The 26,291-nt window shown below is 39.5% G+C and overlaps 1 protein-coding gene across 2 annotated transcripts in view; it reads left to right on the top strand.

Moving 5' to 3' along the window:
* PDZD8 (PDZ domain containing 8) overlaps window positions 1-26,291 on the top strand; it is a 119,170-nt gene that overhangs the window by 85,092 nt on the left and 7,787 nt on the right. Inside the window, exon 4 of one of the 2 annotated variants that reach the window (XM_043981952.1) lies at window positions 10,216-10,281. The exons of the other annotated variant lie outside the window; for it this stretch is intronic. Coding sequence (XP_043837887.1) covers window positions 10,216-10,281 — 66 coding nt within the window. The remainder of the gene's footprint in view (window positions 1-10,215; window positions 10,282-26,291) is intronic. 2 annotated transcript variants of the gene reach the window in all.

Consider the following 26,291-nt stretch of genomic DNA (forward strand, 5'->3'; position numbering starts at 1 on the left):
TATAAGTTTTGGTTACATAAGCAAGATGGTTATTGTGGAATTTAAAAGCACCAATAAAGGAAGATAATGATTTAAATACACATCAAAGAACAAATGACAGAAGAAGATCTATATCTGGTAAAACAGGAAACTAGCTGGTTAGGTAACACCAGAACTGTAGCTGGCATCTCAAGCTTGATTTTGCCAACTCTAGCTAACTTCATATGTTCATCTTAACTAAATGGGAGTGATGTGTATAACATGATAATTTGTATGAACAAGTGCCACATTATTCCCTAAGAAATGACTAGCAAAAGAATTCCTAGTCAAAGAAGTATTCAATTCATCAGGTATAAGAGATAGAGAAAAGCACCCCAAAATCACATGTACGTACTTTTCCCAGATTTGTTTTACTATATATTTTGGAGGTCATTTCTTATGTCTAGGGTTTCAGAAGGAAAATTATGAAGTTATATAATGAAAATATGGATAGTTTGATTCTCTTCTCGTATGTTAACAGCAGCAAACTTCTTCAATATGTAGTAAATAACCATCTAACTCATTATATTATGGTACCATATAAAAGTTTAGTTTAAGTTCAGTAGTATAGAATCATAGGGTTCATTGTAATACAAAGTTTAAATTAATTTAAAGCCAAAAGAACAAATGGAAACCAGTACAATTAAAACTATGAGTATTCATATGAGAGTATTATGAGTATGTTACTTAAAATATGAGTGTAGCCTCAGAAACTTGACACTTACTAGTAGTGTGACCCTGGGCATGTCACTTAACCCTCACTGCCCTGCCCCCCCAAATATGAGTTTATTATAGCATAATCATTCAGAGGCTATCCTTTTCCTCATAGTTAATTTTTTAAAAGATAGTAATGGTTTGATCGTTCTTACTTAGATCCCTTAAGAACATTGAGTTTGTATGATACTGTATACTTTCAGCATTATTTAAGTGATACTTTTTAATCATTTAGTAATTCTCTTTTGAACTGGGGGAAAGCCAGTGCTGCAGTTCCTAGTATATGGAAAATGTGTTCATATGGATCATCACATGTTTGGAATTTGAAGTGTATTTAAAAACACATTTTAAATGTTCCCAACTCATGTTGTGCATCCCCTGCCCTAAAAATTCTTTAAAATTCATAATTCATTTAATTTCAATTCATAATGAGAATACTAATAGAGTCATTCCTGGTTCTTAATCCATCTGTGGGGTAACAAGAAGTAACAAGCTGGGAAAATTCTTAAATAGCCAAAGCTAATTCTCCCTCTTTCTTTATGACTTGATTTTACATCACATTCATTTCCAGTGAGCCCTCCCTTATTACAAAGGTGAAAAAAAGAAAAAAAATTAAGATAGTTCAGAGCAAAATGAAGCAAGTGCACCTTGTCTTAACAGTTTATACAGTATTCTACACTCAGAGCCATTGACATACACAATGAATAGAATGGAGTTTTTTTTCTTTTTCTTTTTTCCCCACATACACATGTTTCAAGTGCCTATATATGCATGCTCAGATCTTCCTCCACCCAAAAGTACTCCTGGTTCCAACTTCACAAAACCCTATTCAATCAGTGAAGAAGGTTGCAATTAAGAAGAAAACAATCTGATTAGAACAATGATTGAATAATTGAATGATTGATTCATAGCCCCTTAGCCTTCTTGAAATACAAGTTTGACTGTTAATCCCTTGCCCAAGAAGCATCAATGACTCTTGGGTAAAATCCCAATTTGTTTGTTTGTCATTAACAATCCATCCTAGTCTTTATTCCAGCTTGATCTCACATTATTCCTCATGTACTCTTTGTCCTAGGCAAGCTAGTCTACTTGCTGTTCCCTGTACATGTCATTTCATCTCCTACCTTCTGCTTTTGCTCAGGTTACTCTCCATTCTGGGATGTTCTCCTTATTGTCTTAATCAAACTGAGATACTTCCCACTGGTTATGTCTTGGGTTCATTCTGCTTGTCTAGGTATCCAGTGTATCTTGGGTCAGTCTAGTGACTTGGACCCAGCTATATCCCTGCCTCTTTCTTTCTCCTTCCCCTTATCATGGGTATTTCAAGTTACAAACACTTTATCTTATGAGTTAAAAATGGGCCAAATAAAGGTCTTTTTCTTTTTTAATCATTGGTTTGTTTACTGATTTTGTGGAAATCTTTGTTTCCATTTCTCTCTAAATGTGTTCTAAAGTTCCAATCCTTCCAAAGCAGCTGCAACAGATTTTCCCACTTTCCCCCCCTTTTCTGTTTACATATTTGAAGTTACTACAGAAATGATGTTGTTTGCCAAGTGTATAAGATACACTTGCCTTTTCTTCTTGTGTTGCAAATTTCAGTATCATACTAATTCAGTTAAAGGCCTTCAGTTATGGTGGAAACTTTTTCAAGTGATGAATGGTCACAATATGAAACTCTGGCCTTAGGTGTATTGTTTATATCTGCATCTGATTGAAAATGACAGTGAGATACTGTTTTAATGCCTGGCAGCAACTCGTGCCCTATAACTGTACACAAATAGATCTGACACAGCTTATTCAATGAAATGACCACAAAGTCAAAATTGTTGAATAATAAATTCCGTATTATGTATATTATACAGACAGTGTCAATTTTCAGGCAGCCAAGGGGCTTATCAAGCTCTCTTTTAATGATATAAAGTTGTCTTTATTGGAAATCTTCACCTTTCATTTATAATTACTTAAGAGGTAAAAAATCATCTGTAAAATGAAGGACTCAAGACTAGGTTATTTCTAAGATCCCCTTAAACTCTAAATCTTTGTTCTCACATATTTAATAATATGACTATATCTGCTTTTCTTCCTAATGTACCAAATTTAGTAGCTATAGAATCCATTAGCCTTTTGCCTTTTCTCTCACCTCCCAAAAAATAATAATCAGACCATTAAGTAATACATAAACTTAGTTCATTCCTGTAGGAGCATAGTTATTCTTAATTATTTTGACTAGAGAGCCGTTACCTACAAATGTTCCAAAAATGAACTATAACATAGTTGAAATGCTCTTTTCTTTATATAGGAACATAGTAGAAAATAGAACTGTTACAATATGAGAGATTTAGCAGAATGAAAACTAAAATTGAGTCAGAAAAGGTTATGGTTTTCTATCTTAAGATCCTAGTGCTTGAGGATATATGCAAGACCTTTTCTCTCTGTAGTCAGCCTGGCAGAAATACTAGTTTGAATGTGAAACTTCAGTCATCCAATGCTAATTTCTCTATCCCAAATCCAGATCTATTGGTCTGGGGCTTCTAACTGTGTTTTCCTAGAGTCCCTAGCCTATCTTCTCTCCAACATACCTTTGCCACTCAGATTATCTCAGTGTGGTACAGAACAAGTCCAGGGACATTTGTGAAGGTCCCCTAACCCAGGGAAGAGATTAAAGAATTAAGGCATAATCATGGTTAGATAATTATCTCAATTTATTTTCCCCTTCATGTTATCAGGGTATGTTGAGGGGGAAGGGTGACATGGAACTACGTGTGCTTAAGAAGTATAGGAATTTATTTGTCCTTTAGTAAGATATCCTTATTTAACTTAATTTAATTTTAAAAATTAAAACAAATGTAATTTTTTTAAAAAAGTACCTAAAGTGGATTGAATACATCAAGTATACATTAGAGATAATTCAGGTATTCATGATTCTGCTAGCAATGTCAACTGCAGACTCTCTAGATTTAAGTAGACCATCATCTCCTTGAGTTGCCATAGATTTAAATAATCATCTGATACAAAAATAGTCACTAGACATATACTCTAAGCCTTTCCAGTTGGTAGGACCTGCCAGTGCTTGTGTCATCTTGGCATAGCCTGTAAGCTCTCACAGTCCTCTCCATGCTATAATGAGGCACCAGGATAGCACTGGAGCGGAAGACCTTAGGTATAGTAGAGATAACTTAGACTTTGAACTCGCCATCACCTGTATAAAATCTGTTTAACACATACAGTTGCTTAACAGTTATCAGTTGCTGAAAGACAGTCCTCAGGTGGATTTCATATTGTTTGAGTTTCTTTTTGAGTCTACCTTTTAGCCTACACAAACTTTCCTTTTCATAGTGATTGAAACTAGTCAAAAATATTGTTTCAACTACTCTTAGCCTAGGTGTGACCCATAATTGATGTTACTATTTTCTTATTCATGAGACCACTTGGCAGTAGGGGGACAGAAATCTGACCTCTTGAGTCAGCAAAACCTAGGTTCAAGTTTTGCCTTTGATTTATACTGACTGTACCCCCACCCCAAGTGTCTCTAACTTTCATTGTCTCAGACAACTAAATTACAGAATACTTGCTCATCTGCATTAGTAGAGGGAATTTTCCACACCAAAGTATCATAGGTCTGGAACCCCTTTCCCCCCAAAGAAGTATACTTATGTACTTTTTTCCATTCAAAGAGGTCTATATTTACTGCAAGCATTTGTATTTCCAAGATTGCTTGTGATAGTATTAACATTATCCTGAAAACATTGTCATCATCATGTTTAATTTTTATCATAGGTTACAGAGAGAGACAGCATGGTAGGACCTGGGTTCAAGGCTCCTCCCTTCCCCTCCCCCTTCCCTTTCCCCTTCCCCCCAGTCTCTCTGCAGTATTTGACTCTGTTGATCATCTTTCCTCCTGCATACTCCGTCCTTTCTGGGTTTTTAGTGACTCTGTTCTTTCCTGATTCTCCTTTTATTTGTCTTACATCTCTTTCTTATTCTCATGTCACTCCCACTAAATGTGGGTGGCCTCTAAGGCTCTGTCCTGGGCCCTGTTTTTATTCTATACCATATCACTGTGAATTTTATCAGCTCCCACAGGCTCAGTGATTATCTGTCTCCTTACAGAGGATTCTTCTGTGTGTATGTGTGTTTCTGTATCCACCTAGCTCTAACCAATTGCTTTTTAGAGGTCTTGAAGGTCCTGTAGGTGTCTAGGCCAGTTTGGTGGTTCAGTGGGAAGAGCTCATGTCCTGGAGTCAGGAAGAAGACCTGAGCTCCAATCCTGCCTCAGATATTTGGACTAGCTTGTGGTCCTGCCAAGTCACTGGGTAACCTCTATTTGCCTCAGTTTCCTCAACTGTAAAATAGGGATAATAATAACAACACCTCTGCCCAGAGTTGTGAGAATTAAACAAGACCGTAATTGTAAAGTCCTTAGCACAGTGCTGGGCACACAGTGAGCACTCTGTAAGTGGCAGCTGTTGTCATCTTCATCTCAACATGGTCGAGACAGAGCTCATTATCTTTCCTCCAAAAACCACTGTTTCTTCCCAGCTTTCCTATTACTGTTGAGGCTGTGACTGTCTTCCCACCCAGCTGATAAGCTCATCCTCAACTCTTCACTTTCCACTGACTCCACTGACCAGTCTTGTCACTTCTACCTTCACTGTATCTCTTACGTGTGTTTCATTCTCTTCACTCACCCAACCACCACCCTAGTGCAGGTGGTGACACCTTCTAATTGGGCTCCCTGCCTCACATCTCAGTCCATTCCCATCCATTCTTCACTCAATTTCCAACGTAATTTTTCTCGTGTATATCTGTCTTTGTCACCTTTCTACTTAATAAACTCTAGAAGTTTCCTACTGTTGTATCTCCTGGATCAACTAGAAGATTCTGTAATTGACATTCAATGATCTTCATAACCTGACCCCTCCTTATCTTTTCCATCTTTTTATACTTCACTCTCTCTAATGACCCAGTGATATTGGCCTTACCTGCTATTCCTCACACGAGCCATGTCCCATCTCCATGCTGTGTCACCCCTGGTAGTAGGAGTGATTTCCCTCCTTGCATCTGCCTCATCGTTCCCCAGGCTTCATTGCTTAGCTCATGCCCTGTCTCTGCAAGAAGTCTTTGCTGACATCCCTGGCTGCTAGTCCTTTACCTCTCAGGTTACCTTCCATCTGTTCTGGGTATATGTTATATGTAACTAGCTCTTTCTGTTTCATCTCTTATTAGAATGTGAGCTTCTTGAGAGCAGCTACAGGGCTATTTTTGCCTTTTTTAGTATCACCAGCACTTAGTGCATGCAGTCCCTATCACTCAGTAAAGGCTTGTTGACCTATTTGCTGGACTGCCTCTATTACTTGGGGCAAGTCACTCAGTCTCCCAGTGCTGTGAGCAGTGCTCTACAATTGTATATTTCAGACAAGGTGCAGACCTACATTAGACTTACACTTTATACTAGACCAGCAGAAACACTGCTCACTATCTTGGAATTATAGGTTATATGTAGTTTGTACAACACTAATCAAACTGTTTAAAAATTGTGATGTTATTGAAAAGGGTGGTAAGCTGAAGAATTTGTATTCTGTTTCTTGAAATAAAAAGATAATTAATTGTCTGGATTTAAGTGGCTTGGGGGGGGCAATGAGGGTTAAGTGACTTGCCCAGGGTCACACAGCTAGTTAAGTGTCAAGTGTCTAAGGCTGGGTTTGAACTCAGGTCCTCCTGAATCCAAGGCCAGTGCTTTATCCACTTCGCCACCTGGCTGCCCCTTTAAGTGGCTTTTTGATTTTAAGTTTGTACTGGTATAATATACTGTGTCGGTTGCTTTAGATTATATATTTTGTCACATTTTTTCTTTCTTTTCTGCCTATTCACCTGACCAAGGAAACTAGAAAGTGATGTTAATGTTTTGCAAAAACTTACTTGATAAAGGCACACTCAGAATTTAAATCTAGGCTTGGCCAATTTAGAGGTTTTTCTTTGAAAATCTTGTTTATTCTTTCTTGACTTTTTTGTCTTTATTAGTAAACCAATTTTGACATGATAACTTTTTTTGGGGAAAAAACTGAGTCATACAGCATTGATATTAAAATGTATCATCTTCCCATCCACTGTATAAATTGAAGTCAATTTAGAGAGGGATAAAAATCAATGTTCAAAAATTCATTTTTGCTAAGTTGAAATATAGCCTCACAGTTGGAGCAAATAAAGGCTAAAAGGGTATCAGTATGTAAGAGCACTTAAAGCCAATCTGTTAACATTGGTGTCTTTACAAAATTGCTCTCCTTAGGAGAGCTGCACACAAAATTGGAAATGGTTTTACCTGCTTCTGACATTATTGGTGAAGTTAAATGCAGGCTGTCCACTGTCCTTTATGTATTTAACTCCACAGTTCAGCTCATGTAATTGCTGTTTAGTTAATATGTATCAGCACTTCTTGACAATTACTAGTTTTCTTTCTTTTCTTTTTCTAGCATTTCAGAAAAATAATACTGACACTCAATTATAGAAAATACTTTGCCACCATTGTTTTCATAGTATGTTGTAATCTAGTCTGTATAACCCCATTATTTAGTATTTGGGGTTTGAGTTTCTTGTTATTGGCCAAAGTCTGTGTGAAGAAGCATAGACTAGTGACTGGGCCTCAGATCAGGAAGACCTAGGTTTGAATCCTGACTGTCATTTCCTGGGAATGTGGCACTGCCTCAAGTTACTCTTTGGATTTCAGTTTTATTATATAAGCATTTATTAAGCACTCATAGCATTGTACCATAATAGTTTCCTGGGGTGTCAAAAAACAGTATCAGTCTATGTTCTAAGGAGTTTATATCCTTTCTGGAGCATATGGCTTACTTGGGTCTTGAAAGAGTTTTAATGGAAGGCATATTGCATAAAAATGTGCCATTATACTTAGAGGAATAAGAACATCATTTTTGCTATGATATTTCATGTCTGCATATTAGTATCATAGATTTAGGATTGAAAAGGGTCATAGAGGTCGTCTAGTCCATTTTACAGCCAAGAGAACTGAATCACAGAGTACTATGAAGAACCCTGTCTGGGTAACCAGTATTGTCGTGTAACTGTGACCAAAAGTCATTATAAAGGTACTTGGATAATTTGCTTTAGAAGTTGCCACTTTTAAATAATTATCTACCTAATACTTAGATCTTGATAGAGTTAAAGCATCCAGACCTTTGATGTCACAAGAAATGGTAATAGTCCAACATAGAGTGCTTTGAGGTATAGACCTTTTCTCATTTGATCCTCAAAACTCACTGCTGGAAGTAGTTCCAGAAATCCTATTACCTCCATTTTACGTATGAGACCACTCAGTCACAGTCAGAATGGAAGGTTGGAGGTGGTTTGGAAACCTGGGTTTCATGATTCCAAGTGCAGCACTCTGACCATTATATTCAACTGTCTTTTGCTAAACTTATCCCACAAAGGAGGAAAAGCGGAACAGAAAGAAAACAGAACAACAGAAGGGTAAAAGAGATGGGGATCGCTAATATGAGCCAGTACGTAATCACCTTCTTGCCCAGTCTGTGGCCATGCCACGCAGAACAATTGGTGTTTAGTCAGGCCAGGATTTGGTGGGCTCTTCCTTTTAAGAACAGTAGTCAGCTGTCAGCTGGTAGATAGTCATGGAGAATTGCTTTGCGCAAAAATTTAATCTCTCTGCTCCCTTAGCAGCAAGCCTCTCCAAACATTGCCAGGCCTGTCCTTAGCAACAGGTTTCTGTTAGCAGACCAGCACACCAGAGCCTTTTGCTATGGTGAGGTTTGGGGGAGCGGGGCTTTCGTGAACATTTAGAAATAGTATTGGTTAATTGGGGCAGATAGGTGGTACAGTGGATAGAGTGCTGGGCTTGGAATCAGAAAGACCTGAGTTCAAATCCAGCCTCAGACATGTACTGGCTGTGTGACTTTGGGCAAGTCACTTGACCTTGTTTGATACTGGAAAAGGAAATGGTAAACTACTCCACTATCTTTGCCAAGGAAACCCCATAAACAGAGATCCCATGGGACTTCCAAACAGTCTGACACAACTGAAAGGACTGAACAACAACAATTGGCTAATAACTTATGGCCAATGGGGCTTGGTATGCACCTCCTTTTATGCCCCAGTGGTACACGATCTACCTTTTTTTGTACACATTTCACATTGCCCAGATCATTCGCACTTTCATCACCCTTCTTGCTTTGCCCAATCTTCACTAGTGAAGATTATTCTGATTCTCATTCTTCTCTACTGATTGTGTGACCCTGAGAAAGGCAGCCTTTCTAAGCCTCAGATGCCTCCTCTATAAGGAGGGAGGATAAGAAGGCTTAGACCACACATTTTCTGCAGGATTATTTATTGTAAGACAGTCATTGTAGAGACTGTAGAAAGCACTTGTGAGAATGTCAGTTATTAGAAAAACCATCATACACATAAGGATCACTTCATTGTTGTTACCTTGGTATTCCCAGTCCCCAGCCTAGTACCTGGCACTCAATGCTTATTCACTGACTGACTCGCTGACCCAGTCATTAGGGATAAAACTCCAAATCAGAATATAAGCACAAAGAAAGTTCCTGCCCTCAAGGAGTTTATATTAGGGTGAAGGAAAATAACACATAAAAGGATGGCATCATGGAGAAATTTAGTACAACCTGGAGAGAAATAAAGTGATGGCTCACCCGGGCTCCCTCCTCAAAAGGAGGCCCTACGATGAGCTACCCAATCAATGGGAAGATTGTTTATATGGGCGAGAGATGGAAATTTCAGGGCTGAATAGACGAAGAGATTTTCTAAGTGTGGTGAAAGTCAGAGTGCATCCTGGTGAGGAATGATCACAGATCCAGTCATTCTACCCCTCAGAAGCAGTTGTATATTGCTCTCCAGTTACCTACCCATCATGTAAAAGAAGTGACCAACTCATTCATAAAGAGAATTGGTCCATGAGATAGTCATTTAATGATTTTCAAGTATAAACTTTTTAAAATTGATGATAAAGATAACTATCTCAGGGGGCAGCTAGGTGGCGCAGTGGATAACGCACCGTCCCTAGATTCAGGAGGACCTGAGTTCAAATCCGGCCTCAGACACTTGACACTTACTAGCTGTGTGACCCTGGGCAAGTCACTTAACCCTCATTGCCCCACACACAAAAAAAAAAAAGATAACTTTGTCAGGTTTATGTTAGATAACTGCCATTAAATTATTCAACATAATTGTAGAATAAGAGGCAGTATGACATAGTTGATTTTGGAAGAAAGTCTTGACTGGATTCATATTTTGCCTCAGACACACATTAGACTGTGTGACAGTCTTGCAAGTGACTCTCTATGGCTGTAAGTTATAACATAGTTTCTGATCTTCATTGGTGAAGGGCATTTCCTTACTGGAAGTTCCCTATACCAGTAAAATTACAGACCCAGTCTCCCCATCTCCCATTCCCCAAATCTAGTGGATTAAAACAAAAATTCTTGACTATTTCAGAGATCTGTCCCTGGAATTATACTTAGTAACCCTGAGCCAGTGACAAATTATGCAAAAGGCTGCTGGGTAAGTAGTGACAAAGGTAAATTATCATTACTTCTAATTATAGTAAAATCCTCATAGTTAGGCATCAATATGTATTTCATTGATTTAAGAGGAATACTTTTCTAAAAACTGTTCTCCTTTTTGAGTTAGATTTTTCTGAATTTATCTGATAAGTACAAAGAATGGGGGAAGAGCTAACTCCTTGATTTATTAAATTTTTGTCACTTTTCAATTTTAGTTTTGTAGATGAAATTAGACTTTGCAGTGTATATGGGACAATTGCCTCCGTTTACCCAAATAATTCGAGGAGACCACCAAGTCAAGCAGAGACAGATTTATTTCATTCTCATGAGAATGGGCGACCCCATGCAAGAGATGAGGAGCATGCTGATGAGCTCATGAGTTGGGTTTTTATGGAAGTTTTGAAGGGGGGGGGTACCCTTGTGTACAGGGTGAGCTTATAATCTAACATCCAATCCTGTCTCACCTAGTATGCATGTTCAGTGCATGATCATGGTATGGATGCATGCTCAGCTATGTCTGAGAGCTGGAGGAAGGGGAGGGGGAAAGGGTGAAACCACTCCACCCATCTAAGGAGGGGGCAAGGGGGAAGAAGGGAGAGATGCAGCTAGGGCTTAGGAATACAAGAAGGGAGAGGTAGTATCAGAGTGGGTCTGTGCTAGCAGGAGACAGCTCTCCTGCTTGGTCATAGAACAAGGGGGCAGTAAGAGGTGTGTTGTAGCAATGGAATACAAGGACTGGGGGCTTTGGAATGTAGGCGGGGGGAGGGGGGGGTGGTACCAGTGTACACCAAGTTCCACAAAGCAAGATACATGATTACTACAATATTCTGTTATTAGCAATGGGATGAAACATGGACAGAATGATCTGGTAATAAGCTTCAGAGTCTAAAATGACTCAGGTCCACCATATCCCACTCACATTGTGAGAAATTCTTAAGGGGAACTCAGATCAATTTCAACCCCCATTCTCCCACATCTCCTCTTTCCTGGCTCCCCCCAAAAGTCCAGTTCTTGAGAAACTTCACTAGATCTTATTTGGGACAAACCCAAGGGAACAAAAGAAATGGAGATAGATTCTTTTGTCTAGCTCAGTGAAGAATTGATGGGATCAAACCACACCTAGATACAGCACTTTGCCCTTGCCCTTCAGTGAGGGTCTTTTCCCCAATGTCATCTGTAGAGTTCATTTTAATTTAGACCACTCTCAAGTCATGTCAATCAATGGAATTGAATGATGCTAACCAATTAGCTTTGATCAATGTATAATGACCCATCTCTCAAAAGAGGATAAAACCCTTGGCCATGCCAGGGTCTCTCTGTCTCTCTGTCTCTCTGTCTCTCTCTCCTCCTTCTCTCTCCTCCCTCTCTCTCCTCCCTCTCTCTCCTCCCTCTCCCTCCTCCCTCTCCCTCCTCCCTCTCCCTCCTCCCTCTCCCTCCTCCCTCTCCCTTCTCCCTCTCTCTGCTCCCTCTCTCTGCTCCCTCTCTCTGCTCCCTCTCCCTCTCTCTCTCTGCTCACCTTCTTTGCTGGTGCTTGGCGTGAGCTCTTGGTTTGCCCCCTACCTCTTAAGACAGCATAGGTCTGACAGCCTGAGACCATGAGAAGTTAGGGAGACATGTGGTCAGTCCTTATATATTATTACTAAAACAATATGCTTACTGCCAAAACTGGTGCAATAACAAATTTAGAAAGCACAGTTTTAGCTAATTTTTTTTAAAGCATTTAAATATGGCCTCAGACACTTAACACTTACTAGCTCTGTGACCCTGGGCAAGTCACTTAACCCCAATTACCTCACTTAAAAAAACAAAACAAAACAAAAAAGACCTGATTTTGGATCAACACTCCAGCATAATGAAGAAGAAACTTTCTCAGGTCAATTTTTTGTGTGTTTTTAAAGGAAAAAGTTACAAAGAAGGTTTGTTAGACAAATCCCAGCCCTGGAAATTGTATGTCCCTTTCTTAAATTAACCTTGCTAATTATAAATGAAGTTAAGATAAGTCTCCTCTTAAATCTTTAACACTTTGCACGCTTTCAGTAGTTAGAATGAATGACTCCCTCTATTACCTCTCTGCAGTTTTAGACAGCCTCATGGGTATGTGGGGATTTAATGTTTATAAAGCATCATCTACTGGGGTAGTTTATATCTCAGGGGAACAGATTAGACTATTGATTGAATTCAGGGAGATGTGTCTTATCATTTATGGAGGCTTTAATACTTTACATAAGAACTCATAAAGCACCAACATTATAAAGATAGTAGCTGTATTTAGGCTTTCCCTGTTAATGCAAGAAAAATGCTTCCATTATATATTACTATATGAATGGGAAGTAGGTATGATAGACCTATGATAAAACCAAATCAAATATATATAAAATTAGGTTCTTTGTCTTGGGAAGTTTTCTCTTTTTCCATATCAAAATACCCATGCTACAAGCTGGTAAATTATTACATATTTGTTTTTCAGCACATATGAACTAAGGGCAGAAATTTGAGAAACCATAGAAATTTGCTTAAATAGCTATTTTATGCTTCTTGATTTCTTTAAATTATTTTTTTTGATTTCTTTAAATTATTAAAGAATACTTCTTGTCTTTATTTTTAGCACCCTTAATACAGTTATCTCAAAATTGGGGTTTTTCTTGACAATTCTACAACTCAGTTATCTACAGACAGGGCTTCTTGGACTCCAGTCTATTTTATTAGAATGAAGGTTCTCCTCTTCCTCCTCTCTCTCCCCCCAGCTTTTAGTTCTAGTTTTTTGGGTTTTTTTATTCTGAATAGAATTTTATTTTCCAAAATATATGTAAAAACAAAATTTTATCAATTTTTTAAAAACTTTGTGTTCCAACTTCTCTTCCCCCCTCCATTCCCACCCCCCACCCACAAGAACTCAAGCACTTCAAAATAAGTTATACATGAGTAGTCATGGAAAAATTCCCATATTAGCTAGTTGTGAGAGAAAACAGGCAAAACCCCCAAAACTTCAGATTAAGGAATTGTCAAAGAGGAAATGAAAAAAAATTTTTTAATATGTTTCCAGATACTATCAGCTCTTTCTCTGCAGATGGGCTGCAATCTTCATAAGTCTTTCAGGGTTATATTGGACCATTGCCTTGCTGAAAATAACCACATGCTTCCCAGCAGATCATCCCCCACTATTGCTGTTATTTTGTATACAGTACATTTCACTCTGCTTCAGTTCATGTAGGTCTTTCCAGGTTTTCCTGATAGTATCCTGTTCATCATAACCTTTATATAGTACCTTAAGCTTGACAGAGAATTTTCTTCATAAAAGCCCAGCAAAGTAGGTACCATACGTTTTGCCATTATAATCAATAATCATAACTATTTCCCTTCATCCCACTCCCTTCCCATGACATTTACTCTATCTTCTTTTTACCTATTCCTCCTAAGAGGTGTTTTACTTCTGACTATCCTCTCCCTCGCTCTGCACTTTTTCACCCTTCCTTCCTTATCCTCTTCCCCTCCTATTTTCCTGCAGGGTTAAATAGATTGCTGCTCCCAATTGGGTATGAAAGCTATTCCCTCCATGAGCCCACTCCAATGAGATCAGGGTCCCTGAGCTAATTCTGTGTTCTAAATTTTTCTTCCTCCCTCCTCAACCCTCCCTATGAGATCAAGCAATTCAATATGCCATACTGGTGCAGTAATGCAGAACATCTTCATCTTCCTTGAAAGTGATTTGCTTTTTACTGCTCTCTCCCCGAATCTACCCTTTCCTCCTTCCCTTCTCCCTTTTCTCCCTCCCCACCCCCCCAGGGCAAAAATACATTAGTATATCTACTTGAGTATGTATGTTAGTCCTTCTTTGAGCCAATTCTGATGATATTAAGGTTCACTCACTCTCCAACTCCTTCCCCCTCTTCTACTATCCTCCGTAAGCTTTCTTCTTGTTTCCTTCATGTGAAATACCTCTCCCCAGACCATCTCTCCCCTTCTCCCTCCCCCAGTTTATTCCTCCTACACCTCAACCCTATTTTAATGATGTCATCATGGATTAGTTAGGTGGCGCAGTGAACAAAGCACCAGCCCTGGACCCAGGAGGCCCCAAGCTCAAATCCAACCCCAGACATAAGATACCCCACCCTGTCTGCCCTACAAAGAACAAAACATAAACGCTTTACAGATATCATCCCTTCATATTCAGTTCAGCCCTGTCTTCTGTGAATTTCTTGTGAAGACTTTTTGTTTTGTTTTGTTTTGTTTTTTGGTGAGGCAATTGGGGTTAAGTGACTTGCCTAGGGTCACACAGTTAGTAATTGGTCAAGTGTCTGAGGTCACATTTGAACTCAGGTTCTCCTGAGTCCAGGGCCGGCGCTCTATCCACTGGGCCACCCCTGAATTTCTTACTGAGATAGTTCTTATGATTTCAAAGTTATCTTCCCATGTAAAATGTAAATAGTTTAATCTTTTAATAACCCTCATGAAGTCTTTTTCCAGTTTACCTTTTTATGCTTCTCCAGGATCTTGTATTTGAAAGTCAAATTTTCTATTCAGTTCAGGTCTTTTCATCACAAATGCTTGAAAGACCTCTTTCTCATTGAAATCCCATTTTTGCCTCTGAAAAATTATACTCAGTTTTGTTGGGTACGTGATTTTTGGCTGAAGTCCCAGTTCCTTTGCCCTCTGGAATATCATATTCCATGCCCTTTGGTCCTTTAATGTAGAAGCTGCTAGATCTTGCTTTATCCTTATTGGAGCGCCACAGTATTTGAATTCCTTTTTTTCTAGCTGTTTGCAGTATTTTCTCCTTCACCTGGGAGTTCTGGAATTTGGCTATAATATTCCTGGAGGTTTTCCTTTTGGGATCTCTTTCAGGAGGTGATCGGTGGATTCTTTCCATTTCCATTTTAGCTTCTGCTTCTAGAATATCAGGGCAATTTTCCCTCACAATCTCTTGGAGGATGGTGTCTAAGCTTTTGTTTTGGTTGTGGTTTTCAGGTAGTCCAGTGATTTTCAAATTATCTCTCCTAGATTCGTTTTCTAGGTCAGCTGTTTTTCCAAGGAGATATTTTACATTGCCCTCTATTTTTTCATTCAGTTGGATTTGCTTTACTGTGTCTTGGTTTCTCATAAGGTCACTAGTTTCCATTTGTTCAATCCTAATTCTTAGGCAGTTATTTTCATCAGACAGTTTTTTAATCTCCTTTTCCATTTGGCTTTTCAAACTGTTGACTTTTTTCTCATGACTCTTCTGCATTGCTCTCATTTCCCTTTCCATTCTTTCCTCCTTTTCTCTACATCTTCTTTCTATTTCTCCTACTTTCTCTTCAAAGTCCCTTTTGAGAGCTTCCATAGTCTGAGACCAATTCATATTTTTCTTGGAAGCTTTGGATATTGGAGCTTTGACCCTGTTGTTATCTTCTTCTTCTGAGGTTGTATTGTGGTCTACCTTACCCCCAAAGAAGTTTTCAGTGGTCTTCTGCTTTCTCTGCCTACTCATCATGGCTTATTATTTCTTGGCTTTTAACTCCTTCTTAGAGTGTGGTGCTCCTTCCAGGACACACTGTTCAAGCTACAGTGTGGCCTGGGGGATGATTGGGCTTTTTCTCAGCCTGCCTGGCCTCACTTTCATTTGATTTTAAACTCTCCACTGGGGGGTGGGGGGGTGGGGCTGCTTCTCAGCTCCACTCCTGTTCTCAGTTTCAGAGGGTCCCAGGTGTTTTGGGTTGGGGGGGGGGCAGGCTTTAATCTCACCTGGCCTGTTCTCAGGTCTGGAGATAACCTCAGGCCTACTTTACTAAGCAACCAACCAGCAAAGCTTTCTGTGATGTGCTTCTCAGCTTCCGATGAGACTGCTCCCCTGTTCCCCTCCCCCACCTTGGTCTCTCACCACTCAGGATTTCTTCCTGGTTCCCCGCTGGGGTGGGACAGTCGAATCCATCCCCCCAGTCCACTGGTACCCCTGCACTTACCCGCCCCAGGCCAGCCATTAAGTCTTACCCCGCGCTCGGTTCCAGAAGACGCTGGTGCTGCAGCCAATTCAGAGGCACTGGGGCAAATTCCTCAGGCAGGTGTCTGGTGTGTCAATCTGATTGCAGGGTTAGGCTTTATTTGTGGCCCAGCATGGCCCCCTGAAATCTATCTATAGCTGGAGAAAACTCTCATCCCATATTTTTGTTTGTTTTTCTGCCCCAAGGGTTCTTTTATTGCTATTTTTGGGGTTATTTTATCAGGAGCCCTGTGGGTTTAATGTCTTTCCTCCAACATCTTGGCTCTGCCCCCTCCCCCCAGCTTTTAGGATCATAAGATTTAGAACTTGTGGAGACCTTTCAGTCTCATTGGACTCTTTAGGTCCCCATTTGGTATTTTCTTGGCAAAGAGACTTCATTGGTTTGCCATTTCCTTTTCCAGCTCATTTTATAGATGTGTAACTGAGGCAAAGAGGGTGAAGTGACTTGCCCTGGGTCACACAGCTAGCAAATGTTTGAAGCCAGATTTGAACTTGGGAAGATGAGTCTTCCTGACTCCAGGCCCAGCACTCTATCCATTGTGTCACCTAGATGCCTGAGAGGACCCTAGAGATCATCTAATCTCCCCTCCTCACTTTAGAAGGACTCAGTCCCACAGAAGTTAAAGATTAATGACGTCTCCAAGGTCACAAGTAGTCAGGTTGCTAATTTAGTATTCAAACCTAGGTCTTAGGATCATAGATCTAGCAATAGAAAGGATCTCTAAAATATCACCCCCCCCATTTTTAGGTGAAGAAAGGACCCCAGCAAGTCTTAACTGACTCACCCAGGGTCATGCAGGCAGCAAGTAGCAGAGCTGGCAGCAAGTAGTGAGCTCAGACCTATATCCTTAATACAGAATGCCCTGTTCTTTCCATTACAGTGTGCTGCATCTCATTCTAATAGGAAATAGTTGGACAAAAAAGGATTTATTTTGGAAGGTTCCTTGACGTTAGAAGTGACAGAAATTTTTGACAGCTTTGATGGAATGCTTGCTTGTTTTTAGTGGGCTGCTTCTTGACTGGACATGTATTGATTACATGAGGACTTGTGAATTAGGAATGCTGCAGAGTAGTTGTGAGGAAGTTACAGGGTGGTTGTTTCTAACTTACATTGAAAAACATTTTTAAGAGGTAAAAACTTTGAAAAATAAATGAAAAAAATAGTTTCTGCCAGCAGAAAGCTAGTTTTGAAAACCTCCAGAGTTGCAGGAGTGAAGTTAATTATATATCGTTAGCATTAGTAGTATAAAAGAGCTTTTATCCAGATGGGGAGTTCAAAAGGAATGCAGGTGGGTAATTCAAAATGGAGTTACTCTGGTAACCATGTCTGGACTGGAGAAAACCATCAGGGGATGGGATTGGAGTCAGACTTGCATATACCAGGAAGGAAAGAGCCATCACGTGCTATGTTTTCTCCTTTTCTGTTCTATCCCAGCAAAGGAAGTTTTGGCTGAAGGGACTGTTTAGAAGCAGCCCTGGAGAGTAGCAGTTCACTGCAGCTCTGGGTTTCCTTGTTAGGTAATTAGAGTCACAGTGAAAGGCAACTGTTTTTTGTCTAAGAAGGTAAAAATAATTATAGGACGCACTTCCCATTCTCATTGAATATATTCTGCAGATGCCCAATAGCAAGATCCATGTATAGAGACAATTAGATCCAAATTGGATAAAATTGATCACTGAATCAGTGTACCAGTCACTGACAGATAGAATAGTGGCCACAGGAGTTCTTCATCACCATTGTTTGCTGTCCTTTTCTCTGTACTTCTCTCTTGGCCTGGTGCTACCAAGGATCACCTCTTTTTAACTTATGGGTTCACTACCTGATGGTATTATGCTGCTGCATGACTTCCTCTGGCCCACTCTGCATTCCCCATTCTCCTATTCTCTGTTACTTCCTACTTTACTGAGCATATTAAGGCTGTTCAGCTTGAGTTTCTGAGTTCAAATCCTACCTCAGAGTGACAAAGAAATCTGGGAACATGAAGCTATATTTTTACCTATTCTTTATACCTCAGTTCCTGTTTGAGAGGAGAATGTGATTCTCTTTCTAGATCAGAGTAACCCTTTGCACTGGGCCCATTGTCCCATCCTTTCTTTCTCCTCCAAGTTTGTATATCATCAGTCATTGCTTCTCTATCTTGAATGGTTACTCTTTCTCTCTGTACATGCTAAGACTGCTTCTATCTTTTAAAAAAAGAAAGTTTCCTTTTACCCTATTGTTTCCTTAGCCTACCATCTCCTTTTTTACCGTTGGACTACTTCAAGGAGTACGTTGTACTTTGTACCTTTACCCTAATACAACCTTTTTAAAACAGACTTAAATAAGATGTCATGGGGCATCTTATCTAAAATTAAAGACACTCCCATGGTCCATTTCTCTACCCCTCCCCCAGCCTCCCATTTCTTACTTCTGTCTACTATTCCATTTTACTGCAAGGAATTCATGCTTTAAATTCAAAAGTGATCTTTGACTCTTTCTCTCCCTACATTCAGCTAGTCCTTAGAGCCTGTGAATTTTGTCTCTACTTCATCACTTTTCTGTTCTTCTGCTGCCACCTTAGATATAGACCTCATTCTCTCTTGTGTGGACTATTACAATAGTCTCCTAACCTGTGCCTCCAATCTCTTCTGCCCTCTTCCACATCCTTATACAGTTATTATAGCACTATGTAAATGTCAGCTATCATGAAAAACATGTGTTTCTCACTTTACATCTCAGAGCTCAGAATGGTTTCTATTGCCTATTGACTGAAGTCCAAACCCCTTGCTTAGCCAACACAGTTTTGCTCTAACCTACCTTTTCATTTCAACCTAATTTCCTCTGAATTCTCCTTGTATACTATACAGTTTAGTACAATACTTTTGACTACTTTTTATTCCATACTTTTGAATATGTGATTTTTCTGAAACCTTTCCTAGAATGTCCCATGCCCAATATGTCCTATATTCCCCCAACTACTTCCCTTCTCAATCTCTCCGTACTGAAATTATATCTATCCTTCAAAACCAGTCCAAGTGATAACTTGTAAAGAAAGCTTTCCCTAATTCCTTTAGCTGAAAGTGCCCCATGCTATCTAAACTACTTGAGGACAAGGATTGTGTTTTTTCCCTGTGTATGTCTCCCAGTACCTAGCTCAATACATTACACATAGTAGATGCTTAATAAACATATTTTTATAATTGAAAAGGGTGGCAGAGAGCTGTGGATAGAAGAGATTTCTCTTCTAGATATAAATAGGAGTCAGGAAGGGAAGTAAAGATTTCTCTTTACTCACCTGTTAATTTGAACTAAGGTTTAATATTTCTTTAAATCTTGTTTCCAATGATAATTTCCTTTAAAATTAATAATGTAAACATAAAATCAATTATATTCCATTCATAATTATACCTTTGGGGTCATTTGTACTCATCTTTATTTGGGATTATAAGGTCTTAGATTTAGAGCTGGAATGAATCCGCTTCATTTTACAGAGGATTTGCAGGTAAGGATAAAGGAAATTACACAGCTATTAAGTGTTTGAGGTAGTAATTGAATCCAGGTCTTCCTGGCTCCATGTCCAGTGCTCTCTCCACTTTCCACCTCTCATTCATTTCTCAGTCCCCTGAAGGCTGGCTTCTCATCCTACGGTTTGACTAAAACAGTATATGCAAAGAAAAGTAAATACAGGCCATTTCTGGGGTGGTGGAGAAAAGGCAGTAGGTTCTGGGAACTCATGACATAATCTCTCCAAAAAAACCTCAAAATAATGCCATAAGACAATTCCTGGAGCAGCAAAACCCACAAAAGAATGGGCTGAGATCATTTTCCAGCCAAAGACGGCTTATAAAGTTGACAGGAGGGGACTGCTGTGCCAAGGCATGAGTGGAGCCCAACCCTGCAGCCACACTGACACAGATTCAGTCCCAGGCAGGCTGAACCAGGGAAAGAGACTCCCCAGAGCCTCTGAATCAGCTGTAGTGTCAATGTCATCTGGAACTAAGCTCACAGTCTGGTGAGGGGGCTGAGCAGTTGGCAGGGGGGAGATTACAGGGGTCTCTGCTGGTACTGAGGTGAAACTTGGGTTTTTCACCCTTGCTGGGAACCAGGAAATAGGTTCAAGTAGTGGTGGCCCAGGTCGGGGAGGGAGGGGGCACAGGCTTGTCAGAACTAACAACCACAGCACACAAAGTTTTGCTGTCTCATTAATTAGCAAGTTGGCCTGGGGTTATCTACGGACCAGAGAACAGGCCAGGTAAGTAAAGAAACTACCCCTCCTTAAACACCACCTTAGACTCCCTGAAACTTGGGACAGTACATCCTGGAAGTATGCCCCACTTTAAGGAGTTAAAAGTCAAGTAAAAGACTGTCAAGATGAGCAGAGAAAGATGAGGACCATAGAAAGTTTCTTTAGTGACAGGGAAGATCAATGTACACCCTCAGAAGAAGATAGCAACATCAGGGCTCCCACATCCAAAGCTTCCAAGAAAAATATGAATTGGTCTCAAGCCATAGAGGTGCTCAAAAAGGACTTTGAAGATAAAGTACGAGAGGTAGAGGAAAAAATGGAGAGAGAAACGAGAGCGATGCAGGAGAATCATGAAAAAAAAAAGTCAACAGCTTGAAAAGCCAAATTGGCCAAATGGAAAAGGAGGTACAAAAGCTCCCTGAAGACAATCATTACGTAAAAATTAGGATTGAGCAAATAGAAGCTAATGACTTAATGAGAAATCAAGACATAATAAAACAAATACAAATGAATAAAAAAAATAGAGGGCAGTGTGAAATATCTCCTTAGAAAAACAGCTGACCTGGACAATAGATCCAGGAGATATAATTTAAAAATTTTTGGAGTACCTGAAAACCATGATCAAGGGAAAGAGCTTAGGCATCATCTTCCAGGAAATTGTCAGGGAAAATTGCCCTGATATTCTAGAAGCAGAAGGTAAAATAGGAATTGAAATAATCCACCGATCACCTCCTGAAAGAGATCCCAAAATGAAAACTCCCAGGAATATTATAGCCAAATTCCAGAGCTCCCAGGTCAAGGAGAAAATTTTACAAGCTGCCAAAAAGAAACAATTCAAGTACTGTGGAGCCCCACAGTCAGAATAGCACATGATCTAGCAGCTTCTACATTAAAGGATCAGAGGGCATGAAATATGATATTCCAGAGGGCAAAGGAATTGGGATTATAACCAAGAATTATCTACCCAACAAAACTGTGTATAACCTTTCAGGGGAAAAAATGGAACTTCAATGAAAAAGAGGACTTTCAGGCATTCGTGATGAAAAGACCTGAACTGAATAGAAAATTTGACTTTCAAATACAAGACCCTAGAGAAGCATAAAAAGGTAAACAGGAAAAAGAATTAAGAGGGATGTTAAAAGTTTAAACTGTTTGCATTCCTACATGGGAAGATGATACGTCTAACTCATATGACCTTTCTCAGTATTAGGGCAGATCATAGAAATAAATTTAGAAAGAGGGCACAGGTGGGAATTGATTATGAAGGGATGATATCTATAAAGTATTTTTTGTTTATCTTTTTTTTGTGGGGTGTTGGAGTTGGGTGACGTGCTTGGGGTCATAAAGTGGGTGAGTGTCTTGTGTCTGAGGCAGGATTTGGGCTCAGGTCCTCCTGAGTCCAGGGTGGGTGCTTTGTCCACTGTGCCACCTAGCTGCCCCATGATGACATCTGTAGGGTAAAATTGAGGGGTGAGAGGAATACACTGGGGGAGGGTGAAGGGGAGAGGTAGAATGGGGTGAAATCCCATGTGAAATAAACAGGAAAGGGCTTATGGAGTGGGGGAGAGATAGGGGAGAAGCAGGGCAGTAAATGAACCTTACACTCATCAGAGTTGGCTCAAGGAGGGGTTAACATACACCCCCAATTGGGTGGAGTAATCTATCTAAACTGGGTAGTGAATGAGAATTCATTAATTCATTCATCAGAATTGGTTCAAAGACCTTAGTCTCACCAGAGTTGGCTCAAGGAGTGAATAACATACACACTCAATTGGGTGGAGTAATTTTTCTAACCCTGCAGAAAAGTAGGAGGGGAAGGGGATAAGGAGAGAGGGGTAAAATAAGGGAGGGCAGATTGGGGCAGTCAAAAGTAAATCCCTTTTGAGGAAGGATAGAGTTAAAGAAGATAGAAAATAGAGTAAATATCACGGGGAAGGGAATTGGATGAAGGGAAACATTGAACAATAGTAATGTGAAAAAGAGAAAAGAAAAAAAAATTGTACAAAAAATCTTTATAGCAACTCTTTGTGGTGGCCAAGAATTGGAAATCAAAGGAATATCCATCAATTGGAGAATGACTGAACGAGCTGTGGTACATAATTGTGATGGAATATTACTGTGCTATAAGAAATGACAAGCAGGATGATTTCAGAAAATCCTGAAAAGATTCATATGAACTGATGTATAGTAAAGTGAGCAGAACCAGGAGAACGTTGTGCACAGTGACAGCATTATCTCTCTATGAGCAATTGTGAATGACTTAACTACTCTCAGCAATGCAATCATCCAAGACAATCCCAAAGGACTAATGATGAAGCATGCTATTTTGTGCTTTCTCTCTTTTTTTTACTTGAGTCTTTTTATGTAAAATGATTAATATAATAAGGTTTTACATAACTGCACATGTATAACCTATACTGATTGCTTGCAACCCTGGGGAGGGAGGAATGAGAGAGGGATAGAATTTGGAACTCAAAACTTTAAATAATAATAAAGTGAACATCAGCAAAAAAAAAGAAAAAATACAAAATACATATAAAGTAATTTTAGGTGGGACGGCTCTGTCATTTGATGAAATTTTGTTGTTGTTCATTTGTTTCAGTTGTATCCAACTCATCATGACCCCATTTGGGGTTTTCTTGGCAGAGATACTGGAGTGGTTTGCCACTTCCTTCTCTAGCTCATTTTACAGATGAGGAAACTGAGACAAACAGGGTTAAGTGACTTGTCCGAGGTCACACAGGTAGTAAGTATCTGAGGCCAGATTTGAACTGAGGAATACAAGTGTTTACTGACTTCAGGCTTGACTCTATCCACTGTGCTACCTACCTGCCCCATCACTTGATGGAATAGGAAAGGCTTTATTTAGGATACAACTTTTAATTGAGACTTTGAGTTAGGGAGTTCAAGAGAGAAAGCATTCTAAATATAGCCAGCATGTTCCAAAACATAGGGGTAGAGGACAGGATACAATGTATAGGAGGGCTTCTTAAACTTTTTCCACTTACAACCCCTTTTCACCTCAGAAATTTTCACACAACCCAGGTATATAGGTATATACAATAGGTATACAAATTAAACTTTTACTGCCAAATTTTTCAATTATGCAACCCCACTCACAATTGAAGGAGCAAGCATGTAGAACATGGTGTCCAGATAACAGCAGGCAGGTCAGTTTGACTGGAACAGAGTACTTGGAGGAGAGTAATGGGATAAGTAGCCTGGAAAGACAAGTAAAAAGTCTGACTGTAAAGGGCTTTAAATGCAAACTAGAAGAACTTGTATTTTACCTTTGAGCTAAAAACCAAAAAGGTCCTGGAGCTTCTTAAACTGAGAGAGTAACATGCTTAGACCTGTGTTTTAGCAATATCCATCTTGCAGGTGTGTGAAGAATAGATTGGAGATAAGCTGGATGACATTGCTCCAGTTAGGAAACTAGCCCGGTCATCTAAACAGGAAAGAGGCAATGAGTGGTTGTAGTGTGAATAGAGGAGATATTATCTGAGGAGAATGGATAAGACTTGGGAACTGATGGCATATGGAGGGGAGGAATAAATGAAAGAGTAAAAGATAGCTATAGATCTTGAATCTGGGTCACTTCAAGAAAGGTGGAACCTTTGATAGAAATAGGGAAGTTGAGGGGAGAGGAGAGTTTGGCAAGAGGAAAGACAACGATTTTAGTTTGGGATATGCTGAGTTAGAGTTGCCTGTGGGACTTTTGTATACAGATGACTCCCAGGTCTGTATATCCAATCTTCATCTCTGTTCTGGACTCCAGCACTGCATTACCAACTGCCTCCTTAATATATCTACCTGAATGTCCTAGAGGCATCACACATTCAGTATGTCCACAATGAGACATTCCCTTCCCTCTCTCAAACTTTCCTATTTCTGCTGAAGACACGATCAGCCTTCCAGTTATTCGGGTCCATTATCTTGCAACCTTGGAGTCATCTCTACTTCTTTCTTTTCCTTCAATTCCAACCCACCCCCATATTGAATCATGTGCCAAGTCTTGTTGCTTGTGCCTCCACAGCATCTTTCCTATCTGTCCTCATCTCTCCACCCATACAGCTCTTCTCATCTTCGCTCAGACCCTTGTTACCTTTTACTTGGATAAAAGCAGTAGTCTACTAATTGGTTCCCCTGCCTTGCATTTTTCTCCTCAAATCCACTTTCTACATAGAATTCCTTAAACATAGATCTGACCATGTTATTTCTGTCCTCAAAAATCCCTCAGCCTGGAATTTAAAGACCTCCATAATATAATAACCATTTGCCTTTACAGTCTTCTTTTCTATTATTGACCATCATAATTTCTGTTCTAATCAGCTTGTCCTACTAGCTGTATCCTCTCTCTACATGAAATTACTTCTGCCACTTCTACTGTTTTATGCAAATCATCCTCCATTGTTTGGAATGCTATCTCTTCACCTGAAGGGATCCTTTAAAGGCTCCCACAGAAGGCCTTTCCTGTCCTTTCCCTGTTGTGTCTTCTCCCTCTCAAAATTACTTTGTATATACATACATTGGTGGGCATGTTATGTCTCCCCAGTTAAATGCAAGCTCCTTGAGAACAGGAATGGTTTCTTTTTGGCTTTTGTATCTTCATTGCCTGGTCCTCCCTTCTTGGTACCTTGTAAATAGTAGAAACTTAATAAATCCATGTTAAATTGAATAAAACAGCAAAGAATGTAACTATTGGGCCTGTGCCACCCATTTATCTGGTATCATGAGTGTGAGGGGAGCTGACCAGCAGCTAAGAACCACATACACTGTGTGATTGTACCCCTTTTTAATGCAGAAAATGTTTGAGAGGCCAAGCAAGGTTACAATTAGGATTACTCTGATGTGTTAACCCTTTTCCCCCCTTCAGCTTTTAGGAGGTGGTCACATAAACCTAGTACTTTCTGTTGTGGAAAGAAGTCATATTACCAAGCCTTCAGCTATGATTTGTTTGCCATTTAAAAAATATGTTAGTAATAGAATATTGGTTTTTAGATTAATGTATGAATTCCCTATGACAAATGAAAAAAATATAGATAACAATTAGTCTGACAGTGGTGCAGTATATATAGTTCTAGGTTATAATGTGTAGTCTGAAGTGTATGTCTGATTCTTTTTAAAGATTTACATTAGCAGTATCTAATAATGCTAATATCACTAGCAGTATCTAATAAAAATTGATAAAACAGAATTTCATTTAATATTTCTTCTGTGACAATTGGAGTGATGCCCCCTGCTGGAGAGATACTGTAGGAAAGCTCCGCCATGAGGAGAAGGCGTCTGAGGGCAAGCCATGTGGCTTGTAAGGTCAGTTCCTTGGTGTCAGGAAGTGACGTTTGATGGTTCTGGTGTAGACAGGAGGCTTCTGGGAGGAGGAAGGAAGCATTGGGGCCTTTTTGTTCCTGACCTCACCATGGCAGGTCGGATGATGGAGTCTCATAGAAATAGTTGGATTTTTATTCTCTCTGATCATTAGATCCTAATGCTCTTTAATAAATGCTTAAAAGTCTAAACTCTTGCTAAAGCTTCTAATTTATTAGTGACCACTCATTAGATTTTTAGACAATATAACTAGATGGCAACTTTATACTTCTAAACTGAATTATTGTTCTGGGAAACTTTATCCTTGAGAAACCTGAAGTTTTTCAGCTGATATTTATGTTAAAGATCATTTGAAACTGAAAAAAAAAAAGTGTTGTTTTTTTTTTTTAATGCAAGTAGAGGGCAATAACAAAAGTACAGTTCTGTTTAGATTGAATAAAAAAATGATAATAATCATTAGCATTTATGTGGTCTTTT

Source organism: Dromiciops gliroides, chromosome 2 (genome assembly GCF_019393635.1).
Source record: "Dromiciops gliroides isolate mDroGli1 chromosome 2, mDroGli1.pri, whole genome shotgun sequence".
Taxonomy (NCBI): Eukaryota; Metazoa; Chordata; class Mammalia; order Microbiotheria; family Microbiotheriidae; genus Dromiciops; species Dromiciops gliroides.